At 39.7% G+C, this 22123-nt stretch overlaps 1 protein-coding gene across 1 annotated transcript in view; it reads left to right on the forward strand.

The window, feature by feature from the left end:
- itga7 (integrin, alpha 7) overlaps positions 1-22123 on the forward strand; it is a 48275-nt gene that overhangs the window by 24795 nt on the left and 1357 nt on the right. The window contains exons 5-24 of the mRNA XM_084736984.1: positions 521-652; positions 6874-7081; positions 7982-8178; positions 8507-8595; positions 8722-8849; positions 9040-9135; positions 9269-9330; positions 9622-9791; positions 11533-11682; positions 11968-12083; positions 13174-13360; positions 13461-13535; positions 14131-14210; positions 14337-14414; positions 15774-15876; positions 15970-16185; positions 16882-16998; positions 17274-17387; positions 18558-18656; positions 19229-19354. Of these exons, the coding sequence (XP_084593110.1) occupies positions 521-652; positions 6874-7081; positions 7982-8178; positions 8507-8595; positions 8722-8849; positions 9040-9135; positions 9269-9330; positions 9622-9791; positions 11533-11682; positions 11968-12083; positions 13174-13360; positions 13461-13535; positions 14131-14210; positions 14337-14414; positions 15774-15876; positions 15970-16185; positions 16882-16998; positions 17274-17387; positions 18558-18656; positions 19229-19354 (2543 nt within the window). The remainder of the gene's footprint in view (positions 1-520; positions 653-6873; positions 7082-7981; positions 8179-8506; positions 8596-8721; positions 8850-9039; positions 9136-9268; positions 9331-9621; positions 9792-11532; positions 11683-11967; positions 12084-13173; positions 13361-13460; positions 13536-14130; positions 14211-14336; positions 14415-15773; positions 15877-15969; positions 16186-16881; positions 16999-17273; positions 17388-18557; positions 18657-19228; positions 19355-22123) is intronic.

A 22123-nucleotide genomic window follows, 5' to 3' on the forward strand; every position in this document is an offset into this window, starting at 1 on the left:
AGAATTTTATTGAAAATATTCATTAAAAAATTATCAGGATCAGAACTGTATCCATAGCAACTGTCTGTTCGTCATAGCAACAGTTTGTTATACATAGCAATGGCTTGTTTTACAGAAATAATAGACCTGAGAATGCTTTAACTGACAAATCAGAATGAAGTATTTAAAAAAGTAATGTCATGACAGATTAGAAATTCTAAATTTCTGAAATAATGACTTATAAACATCAATAACACACTATAGCATAACTTTGTGAACTGTAAGTAAATTGTATGAGCTTTATGAGACATTATTCCATTTCAGGAGGAATTTATAATCTGTTATGATATGTTAGAGCAGTTCTCTATGTGTCAGTGATGATAGTTATAATGTGTGAACTTAGTGTACATTATTCCTACTACTTATAATACTTCATAAACCTTGTTGTATGTTCTTATAATGCATTGTAGACCTGATCTTCATAGAAAGTGTGGCACTGTTTTCTTGTTTTTGCTGTGGCCCTCACCTTTTTCTATTCCAGGTGAGATGCGCGTCCAGCTCCTAAACCAGACTCTGCTCAACCTCGGCGTTTATGACGACGGACCCTACGAGGTGGCAGATCAGAAACAACTTAATGCCCAGCTCATCCCTGTGCCCTACCACAGTTACCTGGGTAGGATTTGCCCTCCCTGCTCACTGCTGCCTGTGCACAGGAGAGAAAGAGAGGAGGGCCGGGAGGAGGACGACACCGTGGCTCAGGCTGACCCTCGGCAGGAGTTGGGTTAAAGTAGCAACTGTGGAACTGGCTCTAACTGGTCGCTCCCAGTCGATTATTTCTGGATGAGCCTATCTGCGTGTGACTCACAACACCCTAAACATGACTCCACCTCTTTTTTTGAACACTTTCCCATGTGAATGTGGGTGGAGGGTGAGCTCATTGTGGCCTGACATGAATTCTTATGATGCCAGCCAGTATTTGCTAAATTTTGCAACCTCTCCCTTTCTTGGCAGACATTTACTAGAGGTCAGTCCAAAAACAGTGATACTCTCCTCATCCCATCATCTTAAAAAAGTAGACGGAAACATGTCAAAACTGTGAAGAGGGTGGTGCACATCCAGTCAGGGTCCAGTCTGAGCCTGAGATGTCGTCTCTCCACCAGGTACCCGGTGGTTTTGCAGCAGAAAAAACCACTGTGGCACCACAAAGACAAAAAAGAACAATCAATCACAGCCTGTCTCACCTGCACCTCCCTCTCCCTTTTTCCTCTCTTTTCACTCTTTTTCCCCCCTCACCATTTCACCACCCCATCACTCCCCTCCCACACTCCTCCACCCTCTGTCTCTCCTTCTCTTTCTGTCTTTCTTGTCTCGGGCCGCAGGGCTCTTGTTCATGGCTAGCCCCATTGAAGATGCACTGCTGTACAAAACTCTGGAGCCCTCCAGCCGGCCCACACCGTTTGAGGATGTAGCTCATAATAGCTACTTAGGTTTGTAGGCGTGAGGTGTTTTTGTTTGGACCGGACTTGGGCTTGTAGTGGAAGTAGTCCCACCCTTTTCTCCGTCTTCTTGTCTTAAACCTGCTAATTCCACATATATAGATTTTTTTAGTGTGTAATCTATGTACTATGTGGGCCCGTATCACCTTTACTGTTACAGAGAGACAGCCATCAAAAAAATCTGTGAAACTATGATTTAATTTCATTTTTTTTCATTTAATTTATTTTCATTTAATTTAGTTTAATTTGATTTAATTTAATTTCACTAGATTTAATTTGAGATGGCTGTCTCTTTGAGTAGCGGCAGGGTGTTTGTCTGTTCTGTCTGTAGATATCTGTCGTCTGTAGTGTGTCGAGTCAGTCTGCATGTGCGTGTTGGTACGAAGCTTTCAAGGTGGTGGTGGTTTTCTTGTCATAGTTTTACCTAATTGTTCTACTGATTAAAAGGTTTAACTAACAAAAACAAGTCTACGGCCATGCTAGCAGCTCTGTGAGGCACAGCTGTGCTTTGAGCTAAATGCTAACATCAGCATGCTAACATGCTCTTAATGACGATGCTAACATGCTGATGTTTAGCAGGTTTACCATATTAGTTAGTTAGCTTTAGTTTAGCATCGTAATATGCTAATGTTTAGCTTCATAGCATGGTAACATTTTTTAGTTAGTCTTAGCCTAGTATCTTAGCATGCTAACGTTTGTTAATTAGCACTAAAGGTTGTGTTTGGTTGTAAACTAAAGTATTGAATATTGAGTATTGAGGTTTCACCAAAGTTCTGAAGGCAACGTAAATGTCAAACATTTCTTGGTAATCCATGTAATAGTTGTTGACACATTTTATTCATAACTATGTCAGCCTCACCAGAGGAAAACAGCAGAGGATGACCATTCTCATTAGGATGTGGGAACTATGTTTTTAAAAAACTGACACGATCCTCAGTCCTGCTCCTCTAATAACAGCTGAGCAAACTTCGTCAAATTGTTCTTTTTCTTCTGTGTTCATAAGAAAATGAAAATCTCAAAACATGTTTTGAGATGGTCAAAGGACCTTGCTGGGGGACCTATAAAAGCATCATATATACTCGCATCTTTCATTAGCCAAAATGCTATCTAACTGGCTAGCTAACCATTGATTTAGATTAAAGGAAAAAGTTTTTTACATTTAACTTTTCCAGTTTCCTTGCGCAGATTAGAGAGTTAGTTAGCTGGCATTTTGCTAACATTAGATACCAGTTGCAATAAGCTAGCTAACCATTTATGTATATTAGCTAGCTAGTTAGCTAGAATTTTACTAATGTGTCACTTTTACAGGTCCCCCAGCAACCTTATAACCATCTTCAAAATTTGTTTTCTCTTTTCTGTTAAAAATGGATTAGCCATGTATATCTACAAGAAACAGGAAAGGAGAAATTTTACCAAGCCTCCAAAGAGAAAAAAGACCAGGAAAAAAAGAGTACTTAAGAACCGTCAGTTGTGTTCCAGTGCATCTTGTAGATGTAGAGAGGAAAAGTCTGGAGATCACCAAAGTCAGTAGGATCCTCTGGGGACCATGAATATCTCTACAATCTTGGCGATCCATCAAATAGCTGTTAAAATACCTCCATCTGAGCCAAAGTGGTGGACTACAGTCTCTTTTTTTGAAGAAAGTCTTATGATTGTGATGCCGATGTGAATCTCTTGTTATTTAGTCTCCAGAGCCTCTGTCTTCTTAACAGGAGCTGTATTTATTGTTATTGCGGGTTCCAGTTATTACTTTTCACTAAGTGTGTGGATCTTCCATAAATCTCTTTATTCACATACCTCCAACCCTTCTTACCCTCCCGCCCTCCATATTGAGCCGTCTCCTTGACAACACTAATTCCCACATGACCTTTTAGCCTTCATTTATGACTCACATGCTTCCATTGATCCTAACCAGATGATATACTACACCTATGCACGCTTTACTAAAAATCATACAGACAGTGTTGTTGCTCTTTCTTATTATTTTTTTCTAGACTACCATTAAATCCAAAATGTCACATTATTCTAATTGTTTCCTACATTAAGGATAAATACATAAATCACCTTCCAAGAGCAGTGTCTTGCTGAATAAAAGCATATGTCTGTTTAACCTCCATCAAGGCCACATTGAATCTTGTCATAGAGAACAGAACAAATATTTTTACTGCAGTGTGCCAGACTGAATAGAGTTATTTGTTAAAGGCAGTTTTTCTGGAGGCTTGATGCCACATTCAAGTGGAGCAACCACTGTTCACTGCTCTAGTGAAAACATCATATTTAGTTTTTACTTTATCTTGCTTAATTTGTCAAGAAATGTAAGCAAAAAATAGCACAAAATGTGTTTATTTAGTTTTAATTACTGATAAAAGTTAATACAACTAATTTATAAACTAAACGATGGGTAAAACAGAAACAAAAAACAAAGAAAATGGAAAAGTAAAAAAACAACAACTAAGTTTATGAAAAGACAGAAGAGGTGAGTAGTTCAAAGTTGAGACATAACTTAACAAAAACATTTATTTCAAATATATCAAGTTATTTCCCCTTAACATTTGTCCCCCAGTGTAGGACCAGTGTTAACCTAAGTTTCACAGCTCACGTTTTTTTGTGCTCGGTGCTTGAATATAAATATCTGGCGCTCCTTTGACAGCTGTGAATGTTTGAGTTATGTTAACGTACAGTACAATTAAAACCCCTTATCCAACAATGAGGCTGGACCTTTACTGCTGGCTTTGGCAAGACAATGTACCTCAATCACTTGAATTTTTGGCAGCTCATCCAAGCACCAAGTGTTGGAAAGAGCCATAGATAGCCGTAGTTAAGCTGTGAAAATCAGGCTAACATGCCACATTGAATAGCTAGCTAACATCTTAACGTTTATCTTAGGCACTGAGGTGATTAAACTACTAACACAAAGACAATGCAGGAATGTTGTTGCAACGTAACCTTTGCAATATGTGACATTATAGGAACCAAGTGAAATACCAGAGTGCCGTTGTCAGCATGTTCTTTTATATGTCACCAGTATGCTGTCCCAAGGTTTTCACCACTTTTTCAGTGAGTCTGTGATGTTTTAGCAATATCGCAGCAACGTCATTATATAAAGTAAAGGAAACATCATGCAGGGTGACTAATGGTAACGTGAAAAGTGTAGTAAGTAACTTAAGGATGAAAAAGCACTGTAAGATGATCACTAAGGTTGGAGGCGTAACGTTACTGTAGTGCTGACAGGAAGTAAACGGACATTCAGTTCATAAAATGGATGTACGTCACATTGTGCAAGTAGAGAATAAAACAAAACAGGCAATAAAATAGTACAAAGAAGACTATAAAAAGAAGTATTAAAGGAAATTTAAAAAATATGCAGTTACACAAACATAGTTACAGCATGAGCATATACACACAAGCACCATGTGTGCAATATCACCATATTAAGCACGTTATAATGCAAAGACTTGCAGTTGTGAATGTATAGTTTCAGGGCCTCTATAAAATCCTTTTGCTGCTTTAAGCTTTCATCCCCCATTTAGTTTTATAGAGACGACCTTGTAGTGAGCCTGTGTGTTAAAGCCACCCCGTGTGGAAAAAGTAGCACCTTTGTCTCCGTCCGTTGGTTTTTACAGGACCGGCCTGCGCTGCAGACTGTTGCATTCCACACCTGCCACCGTGGAGCTGCCCACTGTCTGCCCCTGTTGTTGTCTCCCTCCGCATGTTTACTCAGGTCTAACAGATGCCCCCCCCCCCCTGCATGTCCTGATCGATTACTCCTCACTCCCTCTGCATGTCTTTATACTGCTGAAGCAAGTGCATGTGGTTGCTTCTGTTAAAAGTGAAATGTTTGATACGATGTGCGATTTTTCACAGCTTGATAACAACATCTCAGCACAATCTTGTTACGAAGCAAAAACCACATACACAGGCCCCTCCCCCTTCCACTTGTTAACTTTACTCTGCACTCTCAGAAATAAGGGTTCCTAAAGGGTTCGTCCTGAAGAGCTGAGGTTCTACCCATTAGCCATTTGCCTCTGAAGAAACTTTTTTGAGGAAAGGGTTTGTCAAGGGTTCTTTGTAAAACTAAGGGTTCCAACAAGAACCATTTTCATCCAAAGAATCCTTTTTGGAGGAATGAGATCTTCAAGAGTTCTTCAAGGATTGTTGAGGAACTCTTTTGTCAAGGGTTCTTTGTACTATAATATAAAAAGGGTTCTTGGTAGAAGCCCCTGGGTGTGTTCCAGATAAAACCTTTGAAATGTAAAAAGGTTCCCAGAAGAACCCCCTGAGTTTGTTCTGGGTAAATCGCTTTGAATCTAGAACTCTCTTGGTGAGTTCTAGATAAACTCATTGGAAGATAAAAAGGTTCTTGGTAGAACCCCCTGGGTGTGTTCCAGATAAAAGCCCTGGAATATAAAAAGGTTCCAGTTGAAATTCCCAATGTGTGTGTTCTATAAACCCCTTAAGATATATATAGGTTCTCAGCAGAACCCCCTGTGTTCTAGATAAAATCCTTGAAGTATTAAAGGGTTCTTGGTAAAATCCTCAGGGTAAATTCTGGATAAAACCCTTGGAATATAAAAAGGTTCTTGGTAGAACCCCATGAATGTGTTCTTGATAAAACCCTTCAAATCTAAATAGGTTCTTAGTAGAACCCCCCTGACTGAATTCAAGCTAAAACCCTTGGAGTATGAAAAGGTTCTCGTTCACTTTCACAGATGGTTCTACAGTTGGTATTACCCTTTATGTTGAGTCCTAGACAGAACCGTCAGAAAGTGCTCCAAGTGGAACCTTCATGAAAGCTTCTGCTACAACCAGAAGTTAAAGCTGAAGAACCCTTAATGATTCTTGTCAGCGCCATTATTTCTAAGAGTGTTCCTGATTTATATGCATCCTCACATTCCTTTACACACACACACACACACACACACACACACACACGCACACACACACACACACACACGTACACGCAGACATACACAAAGCTCACTCACACAAAGGCGGAGCAGCTTCAGGTCATAAATCTGATTAACGTCCTCCCTCCATGTTTACATACTGCCTTCAGTCAGGCAGCTGATACAGAGCAGCAGCATCGTGAATCTCAGGAGACATTAAGAGAAGACACATACATCTCCCTCTGTTGCTGTAACAACCAGCCAGTGGACTCACAACCATCACCGTCCCGCAGCAAACACAACACACAGCAGGACATTTACACCCATCATGAGTTTGTCATATAATCAATAGTCACTTAAGGCACACATTTCATTAGTAAGAAGATGAGCTGAACATGCTACACTGAGAGAAGACGAGCCTCTGAGCCCCACGGTCAATACTAACCCCTGACCTTCTCCTCCTCCTGCTCCCGTCCTCCCCTCTGTCCGTCCTGCCGTCTCTCATCTTCCAGGGTTTTCTGTGGACTCGGCCATGGGGATCATGAGCCTCGGGGAGCTGACCTTCGTGGCAGGTGCGCCTCGGGCCAATCACACGGGAGCGGTGGTGCTGCTTAAGAAGGACAACGTGTACCGCCTGGTGCCACAACACATTTTCTGGGGGGAGGAGCTGGCGTCTTCATTTGGGTACTCGGTGGCCACGACGGATCTGAACAAAGATGGGTGAGGAGTCGGTCTGGATGATCATCGTGAAGTAGATAACGGTGATCAGTGGTGGAAGTATGCAGATATTTTAGGTCAAGATCAATTACAAGCAAAAAGTCCTGCAATCACAATTTCACTTGAAGGTCCATGTTGCACCACCATGTTTCTACAGTAGCCCAGAACAGACAAACAACATACTGACTCTAGATCTGGCCTTTCGTTGTGGAGTTTCACAGCCACTTTAGTCTGCGAAGTGTTGGCAATTTGCAAACTTACCACAAAAATCCTACACACTGGTTGTTAGAGTTTCGATTCGGTACAACTCTAAACTCTTATACCACTCGTCTCACCCTCTCTCAACAGTTAACCACCAATGCATGCTGTCACGTTGATTTTGTATTAAGCCCAGAAGTGCACACTGACTGGCAAAACGTATTTAAAGTGTCAAAAGTAAATGTAGTCTTTAAGCAGAACAAGTGTTGGTGTTTGTCTGTTTTACTAGGAGAATTATTATGGATGAATTATGTCACAGTGCTTAACTGTAGTTGTTTTAGGTGGGTTTATATAATTTTAGGTAGTTTAAACTATGAGAATACAATGTATTTTAGAAACTGATCTTGTTTTAGACTAAGCGGTTACAGAAAATGAATGAATGAATGAATGATCTTGTTTTACATGTAAAATCTCATCTGAAAAGTAGCTTGTGACCATAGCCATTAAATATTTGTTCCCAAATATTTAGGAATAAAGGATTATCTTATTAACATGAATGCAGTGTAGTGAAAAGTGGAGCAGAAGTATAAAGCAGCATGAAAATTAAAAATTGAAGTAAATTGTTGGTGACTGTAGATAAGAGGCGATGGTGGAAAAAAACACTTAATGAAATATTGTTATTTACTTTTAACTTTCTGTTTCTAGCTGGACAGATCTGATTGTTGGAGCTCCTAATTTCTTTGACCGCAAAGCAGAGATCGGTGGAGCTGTGTACGTGTACCTGAACCCCTTCGGTCACTGGGACGATCAGGCTCGGCCGATCCGTCTCAACGGGACCTACGACTCCATGTTTGGAATGACAGTCAGCAACATCGGAGACCTGGACCAGGACGGATACGGAGGTGACAATGATGGCTTTTCAAAAAAAAAAGAAAAAAGAAAAAGCCATGACCTTAAAACTTCTCTCAATGCACAAATAACACAATCAGTTTGACATTAAGTAATCAGGGCTGAGTAGTTACAGATTACATGTAACTGGGATTGCATAAACGAGAAATACAAAAATTAAATAACTGTAATCAACACAGATTACTTATGAAAAATATTACTGAATCATAGTTACATTGTTTAGGGTTGTATGACAATTTTAACAATATTATCTCCCCCTTGAATGTTTATTTGTTATAATATTTCTAATAATGTTCCAATCAATTCTGTATCTGTATTCAGATATTGCTGTGGGGGCACCATTTGATGGCGATGGCAAAGTTTTCATCTACAGAGGCTCAGATGCTGGAATTGAAACTAAACCTGCTCAGGTGAGTCACAAGGTTCATACGTCAAAACGGAAAAAGAAAAGATAAAACGAAGGATAAGAATGAAAAGACCAAACGTAAAGTAATAAGAGTAAAAACACGGGAGTAACTGTCTTCTTCTCCCATCAGGTGCTGGATGGTCGTGACTTTGACGTGAGGCGGTTTGGATACTCCATCTCAGGTGGTTTGGATATTGATAATAACCAGTACCCAGATCTGGCAGTGGGCTCTCTCAATGATTCAGTGGTTCTCTTCAGGTGACAAAAGATTTATTTAAAAACCCAAATGACACGTGCATTTGAAGCCTTAACTTTTTATTGCTGCAAAATTCCAAATCTGAGTGCATGAAATACAAGTCTAATCATTAACCTTGCATGTTTTCAATCTGTTTTTTATGATCATTGATTCATTATTTGCTCTGCATTGGGTTCTTCTGTGTCCTCAAAGGTCTCGGCCAGTCATCCATGTGATCAGAGTCATACCTACCGACCCTCAGTACATTGATCTGGAGCAGAAGAACTGCAAGGGCAGAGATGGAGTCTGGTAAGAACTGATAATGTGAGAAAAAGCCAGAATAACTGAGCTCAACCCAGAATTTAAAAAAACTGAAACAGATTTTCTGTTACTGTTGTAAAAACCTTAATGTTTTTAACTTTCCACCATCTGCTGTTTTTAGCGTGGAGGTCAAGGCGTGCTTCTCCTTCACAGCCCACCCAGATCACTACTCACCACACATCAGTAAGTCACAACCATTTTTGTTCTTCTCTCATGTGAGACCTCAGCTCAGCCTCTTACTGACAGCAGTCATGTCTATTTACAGTGGAAAGTAACCTTATCTGTGGGGTAACGTTAGACTTTATTATGATTCAATCACAGCTGTGTAACACTGTATTCCCTCAGATGAAGGTTTCATATATGTTCAGTCTCTGGTGGGCTCTTTAAGTGCTCTCTGTGTGTGTCCTGACATTTCTGTTCTTTCAATCCCTCTGTCTCTCTTCATGCATCGCTCCCTTTTTTACTCCCTGCCAGCCCTGGTGGTGCACTTTGAAGCCGACACAGAGCGCAGGAAGCTGGGCCTCCCGCACCGTGTTAACTTCCTGGGCCGCAGCTCCCTGGAGCCAGAGTACACTCAGAAAGAAGAGGTGGAGCTGCATCAGCAGCGTCGCCCTGCGTGCACCACCGCTGTCTTCCAGCTTCATGTCAGTAATGTAGATTTGTTCGTGTTGTTCAGATCAAAAATAGATTCATTTTTTATTGTGGAATTAAAATTATAAACATCATAAACGCTGGGCTGCACCAACAAGGATTGAAGGCTAAACCTCATTACAAAATGGTTCCACTTTAAACTAGAACTGCAAGCAGTTATGAACGGGGGCCAAGCCTCCCCGCGCGAGCCGGTCCCCGCGGCCCTCGGAACCCGCCGCCGCGGGCTCCGAGGGACGCGGGGCTCGGGGCGATCGCGGGGACGCGCGCCGTCGTCCTAGCTGCGGCATTCCAGTTCAGGGCAATTGTCAGGACACAGCCTGATGCTGAGCTGCAGTATTCACTGTAGTGGGTGTGCACTGTTAGTGGCAAAGGCAGAATGCGTGGCGATTTTGATTTGTTGTAGTAAATCCCGCCCACTTTGACCAATCATCAGGTAACTTTGCGGTTGACCTCAGGATGGAACCCACATCATGCGCAGCGAATTTCGTAGGAATCGGTGCAGCCTTTCTAGAGATATGAACTTCCCACATTTGTAGCGCCCCCTAGGGGCCAACATTCGCCAAATTCAGCTCATAGGCTCCCAGTCTGATGCCAACCAAGGATCTGTGATTTGGTGTCGATAGCATTTACTTTGACCGAAATATGCAACATTTTCCATTTTTATGGCTAGCTACGGAAATTTGTTCGTTAATAATTCGCGGAATTTTCAAGCCAATAAAAATATTTTGACAACTTTAGGTCATGACGAGCAGAAGAGTGTACGTGCCAATTTGTGTGCAAATCGGACAAAGTCCCTAGGAGGAGTTGGAAAAAGCAGGTTTTCCAGTTTTCGCGATTTTGCGAAAAAATTATTTAGGCGGAAGTGGGCGTGGCCAATTGCAAAGTGACTCAGCTCTATTCAAGGAATGTGGGGATATAAGGTTTTTGAATGTGCGACATACGGTGTGGGAGTTATAGGCCAAAACGCGTTGTCCTTGGTTATAGCGCCCCCTGCAGGCGTACGTGTGCAGTTTTTTGCGTCTGAGGTACGTGCGGGGGTGTGGGCCAGCCCTCCAAATTGCACCGCCCTACCTTGCACGGTTTAGCCTGCAGCATGAGTTTTATCAACGGAAGAATAAAAATAGAGGAGGAAAATAATAATAATAATAATAATAATAAAAATCCGAACAAAAACAATAGGGTTCCCAGCACCGCTGGTCCTGGGAAACGCGTATGCTTGCATCCGCGTCCCCCAGGCCCCGCGGGCTTGGCCCCCTAATTATACTTAGTTAAACCAAACATTGAAATTTAAACCTCTCTTTAAATCTCAGTTTAGTGTTAACTTTGAACCCTAATTGTGCAACACACCTCTGCTTTAAATCTGTTTTTACTCATTTTAAACCTAATTTTGCTAAATACTGATTAGAACTAATATAACATTAAATTCATCTTTGGTGCAGTCCAGTGATTTTTTTTGTTTGTTTGTTTTTTGCTCACTTTGTAAACAATTATAGCTATTTCTTGTTTTTTGGGGGGGTCTTTTTTGTCTTTATTGTCTGTCTATAGCAAAAGCTGGATGGAAATAATAATACGTCAATAACATTAAACAAAACTGAACAGTTTACTTTCTGTCCAGTATTTTTACGAGTCAAAATGCTGCAAAAATCCCCCAAATCCCAGCTCTTGGGCACCATAAAGTCTTTGACCAAATATTTTACTGTCCATTAATCTTTGTAATGATCTCTGTCCCTGCAGGAGAATATCCGTGACAAACTGCGCCCCATCTCGCTGGCGATAACGCACACCATCAAACCTGTACCGCCACGCAGACACTCAGGTGCCAAGAGGCTGGAGAAGCTGGCGCCTGTGCTGAGCATTTCCCCCTCTAACACACTGCACACTGAGGTCTGTAACAAAAAGGAAGCACAAGTACTTTATGGTCGGGATTAATTTTAATAGGCTACACTTTCCCGCAGATCACTGTACAAACAAGTTGGGCTTTACGAGGCACATTCAGGCTTGTTGAGGCTTGTTAAAGCCAAAAATATGACATATAAAACATATCTACTGGAAAAATTAATTTTGCTTAACAACATAGACATGGATTAAGATGCTGAATGAGTATTTTGTTGTAATGCGGGGATTTAAACTGTAAACCCCGGATTTCTTGGTTTGATTCTGTTATTAAAGGTGAACTTCCTGCGACAAGGATGCGGCAGCGACAAAATCTGCCAGAGCAACATGAAGCTGAGCTACCAGTTTGGAACACGAACTCTGACCTCTGACCTCTTCACCCCTCTGCCAAAGTTAGTATCTGCACGGCCCAATCTGTGTGAGCTGGTGGCCATGATGGTGTATACTGTTGCCTGAGAGACTGTCCCCTAGCAACATATACCCCTACACAAACAATCATGTGTGTGCTGTGGTAATAATGAGTATTCGAACGTTTACCATGAAAATATGAGGCCTGTTTTACTGTTGATTTTTCTTTTGGTGCTGGCTGATACTAAGATTCATTCTCTGAAGGATATATAAATTGATACTGATGCCTAATGATAAATAATTTATTATGAACCTTAAAAAAACTTTTAGCGTGTCTGTGATTACAAAAGTTAGTAAGACAATAAATATTTGGTCTTGATGTTTGGAGGGCGGCGCACAATGATGCAAAATAAAAAATAACCAATACTTCCCCTCAAATTCATTAAAACTTAAGTAATAAGCCTGTTTTGAATATGTAAGGAGTAGAAAGTACAGATATTTGGGTCAAAATGTTGGGAGTAAAAGTAAAAAAGTTGTCAGAAAAATAAATATTTGAGTGAAGTAAAGATAACCATTTTTTTAAACTTTATATCCAATACACTAATCTGTCTTATTTATCATTCTTTATCCACAAAAAGCTCCACTGAATGATTCTCCCTGTTGAACTAAAGAGCTAAATGCTGGAAACACCAGCCAAATATATATATTCTTTTTAAAAGGTAATTTATGAGAAAGCAGTGTTACATGAAGTTACAGGTAAATATCCTGTATTCAAAATTTTGCTACAGTGAAAGTACAAAACTAAAAGAACTCATTATACAAAATGTCCCATTTCAGAATAGTAAATACAGTATTATATTATTGGATTATAATTACTAATGCATTAATATTCACATTACTTTAATGTTGCAGCTAAAGGTGGAGTTTAATTTTAACTTCTTTATATACTGCTGTATAGCTCGTGAAATAATTTGTGATTATATTTTGCATCATTAAACTGAATCTGTAAAGTAACTAGTAAATAAAGTTACAAAATAAATGTAGTGGGGTAAAAAGTGGGCTAAAAGATTCTTGACAACTGTAAATGTGTGTTTTCCATCTCACTCCCCTGCTGTCTTGTTTCCCGTCATGTAGAGACGAGGATGACGTGCAGGTGCTGTCCCTGTCAGACCAGCGGTTGGTGGTGTTGGAGATCACCGTCACAAACTCGCCGTCTGACCCGCTGTACCCAGACATGGACGGAGACGATGCTCACGCCGCTCAGCTGCTCATCTCCCTGCCAGACACTCTGTCGTACGCCGGTTCCAGGATCCCGCCACAGGTACGGTGTGGGCTATGATCAGAAAAATCTTTTTTAACAAGAAACACCAGGATGTCTGTGTTTACTGACTGTATTTGTTTTATATCCTGACTGACCGTAGATGAGATGTCAAGCGAACCAGAACGGCTCCCAAGTTGAATGTGACCTGGGAAACCCTATGAAACGAGACACTAAGGTGAGGAAACACAACTAAAGAGGTGACAATTGTAATTGTTAAATAATTTAATTTGCTTTCATATGTTTTGATATTTGTTTCCAACAGTGTGAGACAAAATCAAGATACATGCATTGCCACAAGCCATGCCTTCATCTGTGAGACAATAGAAGCTGCCAGTCTTTTCTTCTCTGTTTTTGGCCATTAAAGAAAAAAAAAAAACATGAATAATTGTAACCAGTTATGGCCAGTATAGTTTACTTTAGATTGACTCCACTATCACAGATAAAACATGGCTTAACAATAAGAACATTTAACAAAAATAGAAAATTGCTATGGACACAGTTCTGATCGTAGACTCTGGAGGAACAATAAAATCATTGTTAAATCACTAAAATCATTTTAAAATTTATATTTTGTGTCAAATGATTGGTTTTTTTGTACTATCTATCTATCTGATAGAACACTTTGCATCAGTGCTATTTGGTCATTGATCACTGAATTAATACATTAATCCAGATCAATGTATTGTTACACCTCCAGTTAATAATGTGCAATTGTTTTGTCTTTTCACTTATTGTTTTGTCTGAATTATCAATTTATGTTTCTTTTTCAGCTGAAATTCTCCATCAACTTGAGCACTTCAAACATCACCATCGAGACCACTGAGCTGACAGCAGATTTATTATTGACAACGTAAGGCCACTAACTCTTTTTTTATTTCACTAAAATAAAGCTGTGATTATTTCACAGCAGATATTTGACTTGTTCAGATCAGATAATCCTTTGATCTCAGTGTCTGTTCGTGGTTTCTGTCCTCAGTATCAGCGAGCAGCCTGACCTGGTACCAGTCACAGCTTACGCTAAAGTGGTGATGGAGCTCCCTCTGTCTGTCAGCGGGTGAGTGACGCCTTCACAGTTTCTCCACCAGTTAGTTTGTAAATGACTGCAAAAATATGTTTCTTCATGCACTGGTTGATTTTGAACAGAGATGCACTGGAATCCAAATAGATTATTCTGGAAAGCGCAAATAATGTGACAGAAAGAGATATTTCTTCCACCCAAAGTTGCTTGTTATTATTAGGGAAAAAACAATTTCTGAAATGTAGTGCAGTAACATGAAAGTAAGTGTATTACTTTTTACTTTTATCAAAGTAGAATTTTACACAAATGTATTAAAATATTAATATATGTATAATATTCTAGTACAGTAAACTGCAGTAAAATTAACACATTAAGAAACATGATTTTTTTTTTTTTGCATCTTTACTGTTAAGAGTCTTTCCAATGCAAAACAGAAATACATTGCCAGTGAATAGTAGGTTAGAAACTAAAACCCTGTTGCCCTATTTAACACAATTTTGGAGATAAATCACACCCATCTCTTCTGTCTTGCATCTAAATATAGATACAGAGACAGACAATTTTGTTTTTTACAGATACAGATACAGATAATGATGTCTCTGTGCACGTCTGATTTTGAAATTTTGGTCTATTTTGCTTCCAAAACATGTCCTATTTAAAACTAGTGGAAAGAATGCATCCAAAATACACATTTAGGCTTTTATTATACCTCACTTTATCTATTCATTCATGTTAATTCATGTAAAATTCACCAGAAGCGTTCATTAGATAATGCCTCATTTGCATGTTTAAGCATAAAATGTCAGAAAACTTCTTTTAACCTCTTAAAAGTCTGCTTTCTCAAATCTCCACATCAATAGCACTTACATAAACAAAATGTTCCAGTTTTATTCCTGTCTGTGCTCTGAAGATTTTTACAGAGGGATTTATTCATATATAATTCATAGCCTGATTTATATAACATTTTACTCCTAAAAAACATGGTGAAGTTGTTTTTATATTGTGTTTATATTATATTCTAGATATCATGTGCATGATTTTGTACATTTAACCTGACATTTGGTAACTTTGGTAACTTTGGGATCTCATCAAGAATTAAAAATAAACTTCTATGGGATTAAATTGTGTTCATGCATGAGTTTGTGAGACGGGCCCATCAGAGGGCAGGTGTGTGTTAAGATGTTTTAAACTTTGTGGCCACATATTCTACAAATAAATCTGAAAAGTTCTGGTCGATGAGAGCCCTGCTGTAATCCCAGACTCGCTTGTGGGTTTGAGCAGCACAGATACCACACCTAGCTAACAGAGAGCTATATGAAGCTGTGTGTGTGAGTGTGTAAGTGTGTGTGTGTGTGCAGCTGTCTGACCATCTGATGTGTTGCGTTTGTACTGCAGGCTCGCTCGTCCTCACCAGTTGTTCTTCAGCGGCACAGTGAAGGGAGAGAGCGCCATGACCAGTCTGGAGGACATCGGTAGTCCTGTGGATTTCGAGTTTGTGGTGAGAAATGAGTGAATGAGGTATTTTTACCATCAACGAAGGAAGAAAAATGGTCAATCATCATAGTTTTTATATATTTTTTTTTCCCATTAGGTTGCTAATCCCGGAAAATCTCTGCAGACGTTCGGCTCGGCCTTCCTCAACATTATGTGGCCTTACGAGCTGGACAATGAGAAGTGGCTCCTGTATCCAGCTAGTTTGAAGTTTAAGGGTCATGAAGACACACAGTGCACCCCGTCAGAGGCCCTGAACCCTCTGAAACTACACAGCTCCTTGCCTGTAGAGCTTCCACAATCTGCCAATCAGACGGTGAGCAAGAAATCATCTTTTAATGCCACAAATAAAGACATTTTTTCATATATTCTGAATGTAACATTTTCTGATTAAGACATTTGGGATATGTTAATATTGTTCAGTTTTTAGGAGCATTCTTTGGACATGTCCTCTTACCTGTTTACGGTCTGCTCTGTGTGTTGTAAACAAACCAACTAAGCACAAAAGAAACCCCACATTTCAGGTTGGAGAAAGAAGAGGAGAAACACACCTTTAAATATTATGAAAGACTTGACTATCAACAGGTTTTTCGATCATCACAGTGTCGACCTTTTCAAGAACGTGGTTGAACAAATGAAAGAGGGAGGCTGTGTTCACACAGTCGATCAATTCTACTAGCAGGTGAAAACTTTGAAGAAACACCAGTTCGAGCAGCTCCACACGTTCTTATTCTTAAAAAGTAAACAGGGCGGATCCGATTATTAGTCATGCCAAGAACCTGAACCTGAATATTGTCTTTTTTGAATAAAGGTGAAAACTGAATATTTTGTGTATGTAAGCGTGGCAATTTTCAGACTATTCACTGAGAAGTGGATAGACAGGAGATACTTAATGTTTTTTTGGATGCAGTAGCATGTAAGTGTACTTATCAAGGCTTTTTGTTCAACATGAATCAACCAGTTTTAGAGACTGACCTATCTCTTGCCTGTATGAATGTGTCGTCTCCACCAGGCTAGGCGAACGCGCCGCTCCCACCCAGAGGATGAAGGTCAAGTGATGACAAAAGGCAGCGTGGGACGAACCACCCCAGCTGTGGCGGCTTCAGAGAGACGCAAGTCACTCAAACTGGTAAGAGAGAAAAGAAGAGAGGAGGCAACAGAAGAAGCACAGAGGAAATGTGAAGGAGGGAAAACAAGAGGAAATAATGCAAATCTATGTTTTATTTTTATTTATTTATTCTACTGCACAAACAAGCTATGAAACGTGAAAAATACAGATGCACAAAAGAAAAGATGCAGGCTTTTGCACTATTATTTTTCACTACTTTTATAGCTGCTTCTGTCTGTCTCCAGTTTGTGTGAAAAATAATCCCCAGATTGCTCGGTCGACATTTTCTCCTCCAGGACTGTCTCTTGGGGTCGGCACGTTGCGTCCTGTTCCAGTGTCCCCTCCACAGCCTCTCCGGTCAGGCTGTCCTCAAGATTCACGCCCGGCTGTGGAACAGCAGCTTCATAGAGGTAACAAAAAAAAACATCCCGTCATGATTACATCAGCACCTCGCTGCACATTAATCTCCATCACAGCTTCAGTCCAGCTGTTACAGCTGCTGCTGACACTCACATTGATCTAATGCGAGTGAATGAGTGATAACTGCAGCCAGCGCATCTACAGAGCGAAGTTCTGATGTTAGTGCTGTCAGCAAACTGTGAATACAGCTGTCAGCTCTGACCCCTGAGTCACCTGCAGCTGCCAGCTTAATATTCAGTCCAAGATCCAAGAGGAACATGAAATAACCAGCCAACATGGAGTTTGTTTTTTCCTTGAAAATCCAATAAAATGGGTTTGAGTACTTTTCTTCTGTGGCTCGACTTTTTTCCACATGAATCTTAATGACATTGAATCACTTATTTTAGGTCTTATTTCCATCCCTCTTATTATGAAAAGAATATGTTGGCCAATATGAATGATGAGCAGAAGAAGAGCAGAATTTTCCTTCAAGTGTCCAGGTATATCTGTACATTTTATATGATGTGATGGGTTCACCCAAAATCCATGATCACATGTTATTAGATTAAATATTACACACAATATTACCCTGAAGAGTTTATGAACACAATCTGCAAATTTGTTTTTACAGTTTTCACACTGAAAATTGAATTGAATGAACATATTAATTAAAAATAACAAAGATTGTTTTTAAGCAAGCAGAAACTGTACTACATTTGAGCTTTGATTTCATCATCAACAGTTCAAAACAAAGCATGAACATTTGTTGGAAAAGTCAATCACCATAAAATGTAGGACACAAATACAAGGTTCAGTGCGGAGCAGAGAGCACAAAAAATTATTTGTGACGCCATCATCCAAGTGCAGACTGTTCTCAAACATTCATTTAGTCCAAAAAAATAAGTAATCCGTGTTGAGAAATAGAGTTTCCTTGTTTGGCAAGTAAGTTAGTGAATCTAATTTTTGACATATTTTCACACGGCACCACTAATTTTGATCCTTGTACTATCACACACAAGCACAAGGGGGTGGAGATGTGTCAACATTTTTACAAGAAGCATCTCTGTTTGTTTAGGATCTGTGGAAAATCTGCGGAGGTGTCGTTGTCAGATTCTGTGTGGGCCTGTTGATTATCTGTTAAATACCATGTTGTCATTATTGTTCCTCTCTCTGTCTCTCAGGAGTTCTCAGCAGTCAGCGCTCTGGAGCTGCTGGTCAGAGCGAACATCACTGTGAAGTCCAGCATCAAACACCTGGTGCTTGAGGACGCAACTGCACAGGTAGTCAGCTCACATCACTTCATACAAGTCCTCATATAAATAGATATATATTTAAAAGGCTGCCTTAAAATCTGAGTGTAAATGAAAAAGTACAATTCGTTCTTCTAACGCCACCAAATGATTGATTAAATAAAAATGCTTTGTGCTGATATAAATTTATAAATGTATTAAGTCCATTTACAGTTGTTTAAACTTAAAAATCTATTTCACCTAATCATTCAAACTCATGTTTAACAAAACCTCATCAAAATAATTACAGTTAAACTGATAATTAAGTGTTACAGTAACCTGTTTAAAAGGCTGCAATTAGTTTGTTTCAAAGAGGAATTTCCAGCCGGTTAAACATTTATTGGTGCACATACAGTCAAGAGTTACTTGACCTCTTGCATACAATTTACAACACTGTAAGAATTAATGTGACAGTATTGCTATTTTAAGAGAACAATGTGCATCATTATGTTCTCACTTGGCTGGCAGGCACGTGTGACTGATCAATTCACTCCAGCAGTGTTAAATATCTCCTATTTTTCTTTTAATTTTGCATGTTAATCGTATCCTCCCTTCCCCTCCAGATTCCAGTGATGATCTATCCTGAACCTGGTCTCGCTGACCAGTACTGGATCCCCTGGTGGATCATCCTCATAGCCGTCCTTGCAGGCATCCTGCTGCTGACTCTGCTCGTCTGCATACTGTGGAAGGTAACACTTGTCCTCAATGCCCTTTCTTGTTCTGTATTTCAAAGTACCAAAACAGAGAATCTTCTGTCATTAAATATGTATGAAAATCTAAACATTTTGTTTTTTTTGCAAATATTGATAAATGCAGTTCAATGGCGTAAACATAACAGGTCCTTATAATTTCACTGACTTCCTCCCTGTCACTTCATTGGCCATTATTACTGGGTATTTTCTCACCACTGTCCGTGGTAGTCCAATTATTTCTGTCCGCTTTGTTCTGTTCTGTCCTGTAATCATTTTATTCCTTCCAGCTCACTCTCATCTGTTCCTTTCCTCTTTTGTACTCGTGTTTGTCCTCTGTGTGTCGTCCCTTTTGTTTTGTCTCCTCTCAATTCCATCTGGTGGACTCTCTGTCCCTAAATCCCCTCTCTATTTCATCTCCCATTGTTTTCCCTCTGTCTTACTTTTCCCTCACTTCCCCCGTGGTGATCTGTGGCCCAGTGTGGGTTCTTCAAACGCAGTGAGCCGCGCCGACACTATGAGACGGAGTACTACCGCGCCCATTTGGGGGTCCAACCCTCGGAGGCGGAGAAGCAGGCATCAGAACTATAATATAAAGAATATTTTATTCTGGCCTGCTCTCCCCTCCTCCTCTCCCTCCAAGCGGTAAAAATACTCACCCGCAATCGCTTTGTTCCTCGACCACTCTGGTATGGCTGGTGGTGTTCATTGCAGTATGAAGTATTAGCACATTTTGTCTCTCTAAATAACAAGAATACACAGAGTGGCAGTGGGATTGTGGGTAACTGACCATTTGTGAAGCCCTGAACAGTCTGTTCTTTTACAGTGATGACAGATCTTCAGCTAAAGATTTCACTTATAATTCTTAGTAATTTTGGAAACAATGGATCTTTTATTTCAAACAGAGCTAAACTTAATTTATAGCCAATGACCATCAGGTAAAATGACAACTCTTGCTGGCAGATTTTATCAGCTCTAACTAGCTAGCCAGTTAAGCTAATACTAGTTCCACGAGTTCGTTGAAAAGACTCTCCGACACATGAATTAACATTACAATATCGTTTGGTATTGCAGTCTAGAGCTAGTTAATCCTAGTATAATAAGTATAATAGGAAAAATGTCAAATCAGATCCTACAGATGTCAGATTGCTAACATAGTGTACATTCACACATGGACTAACATGAGGGAGCTTAGAGAGTTATGCTTTAGCAATTGTAGTTTTAAGTATATATTTCATGAAATGTTGAAAGAATAAAGTTTGTTGAGATAAGAACTACCAATTTGTGGACCGTAAACTTTCCTAAATCTAATAAGCTGTGAACAGAGAGGCTAATGTTAGCATAAACTCTGGTAGCATTGGGACTGTGTTGCCTACAGGAATACTACGCAGTGGATGTTCTAGTCAGGAACGGGTCTTTTTGTTTTACAAAATGTAGCTAAAATAGTTCACAATATTAGCCATGGAATATGGTAATGCTAAGTTATGTTACTACTGTGAATAACAGGCCTCTAAGCCAGGCATGTTAACATTTCACAGTGCAGCTGACAAATACTCTGTTAAGTAGGGCTGGGTATTGTTTGTATTTTAACAGTTCTGATACTGGTTATCGATTTTTGTTCTGAGAGTTTCTTGATTCCGATTCACTGCCCATCATCTAGCGTTTTTCATTGCAGAATTGTGTGAAACACTTATAATCGTCACGGATAAATGTTACCACTGGAAACAAAGAGCTAAGCTAACATTAGCTAAATAACCTGTAATGACGGTGGTCTCAGTTAACGATAGAGAGGATCCCATCCTTGTATAGTTAGGTCGCATTGAAATTTTGGAATCAATTATTAATTGAAATAATTTTTATTTAAAGCCAGTTCCTTACACTTTTGTTTTTGTTTTGTTTTGGCAAGCTATGATTGGACAATCACAGTGCGGGGGGTTTAACAAATGGTCTGTTACGGGTGTGATATTAATGCATCCAAATATTCTTATTATGAGGTCTCTCTAACCATTAAGGCGCTTGCAGAAACAACCTGGACACCTGCCACTGTGGTGTTTTCTGTTATTAAATCATGGACAGCAAAAATGTGTGACAAATTAATACATTAATTGAAAAGCATTTAGCATTGTTTTCTGTTTTTAATCTATTGAACACCATCCAGCCACCATCCTCTCCTTCGGGGCTGTCAGGTGCCTGCTGTGCTGTGTGTTGTGTCTGCTGTTGACGTTACGGTTTAATTATCTGCACTCGTTCATTCTGGCGCCGGTCTATGAAGGCCATTCAGTTTCATGATGCGCTTGTCATCCGCTTTTCGGTCTATTAACACTCCTATTTAACTTGCATCTCACGGTCAAGTGGCATTTTCATGAAGTGCCAGAATCAACTTGTCATTAATATAAGTTGGTGTTTTTGTTTGTATTAAAGTGTGCAGTTCTTCCTAATAAGCACCTTGGTAGTGTGTTGGTGTGTTAATCAAGGGCACCTAAGACTGATCCTGAAGTACAAACGCAGAGCATGTCGATGTGCTTTTTGGGTGGATGTGCATTTTTATTAAAAAGTCACTTTGACTGCACAAGGTCATCAGATAATCACTTTTTTCGTCTTTGTCTGAGATGAACCTGAAGACATTACTTCAGTGGAATAAATGGCATTTTATTCATCTTTTAATAAGCATGATATTAGAAAGCTGACAATTTTATCTACTGAAATAAGGGCAAACAAATACCAAGGAAAATTAAAAAGAAGTAAGAGTAAACCAGCATGCTCTGCTTG

This window comes from Lutjanus erythropterus, chromosome 2 (genome assembly GCF_056507025.1).
Source record: "Lutjanus erythropterus isolate fLutEry1 chromosome 2, fLutEry1.hap2, whole genome shotgun sequence".
Lineage (NCBI taxonomy): Eukaryota > Metazoa > Chordata > Actinopteri > Lutjaniformes > Lutjanidae > Lutjanus > Lutjanus erythropterus.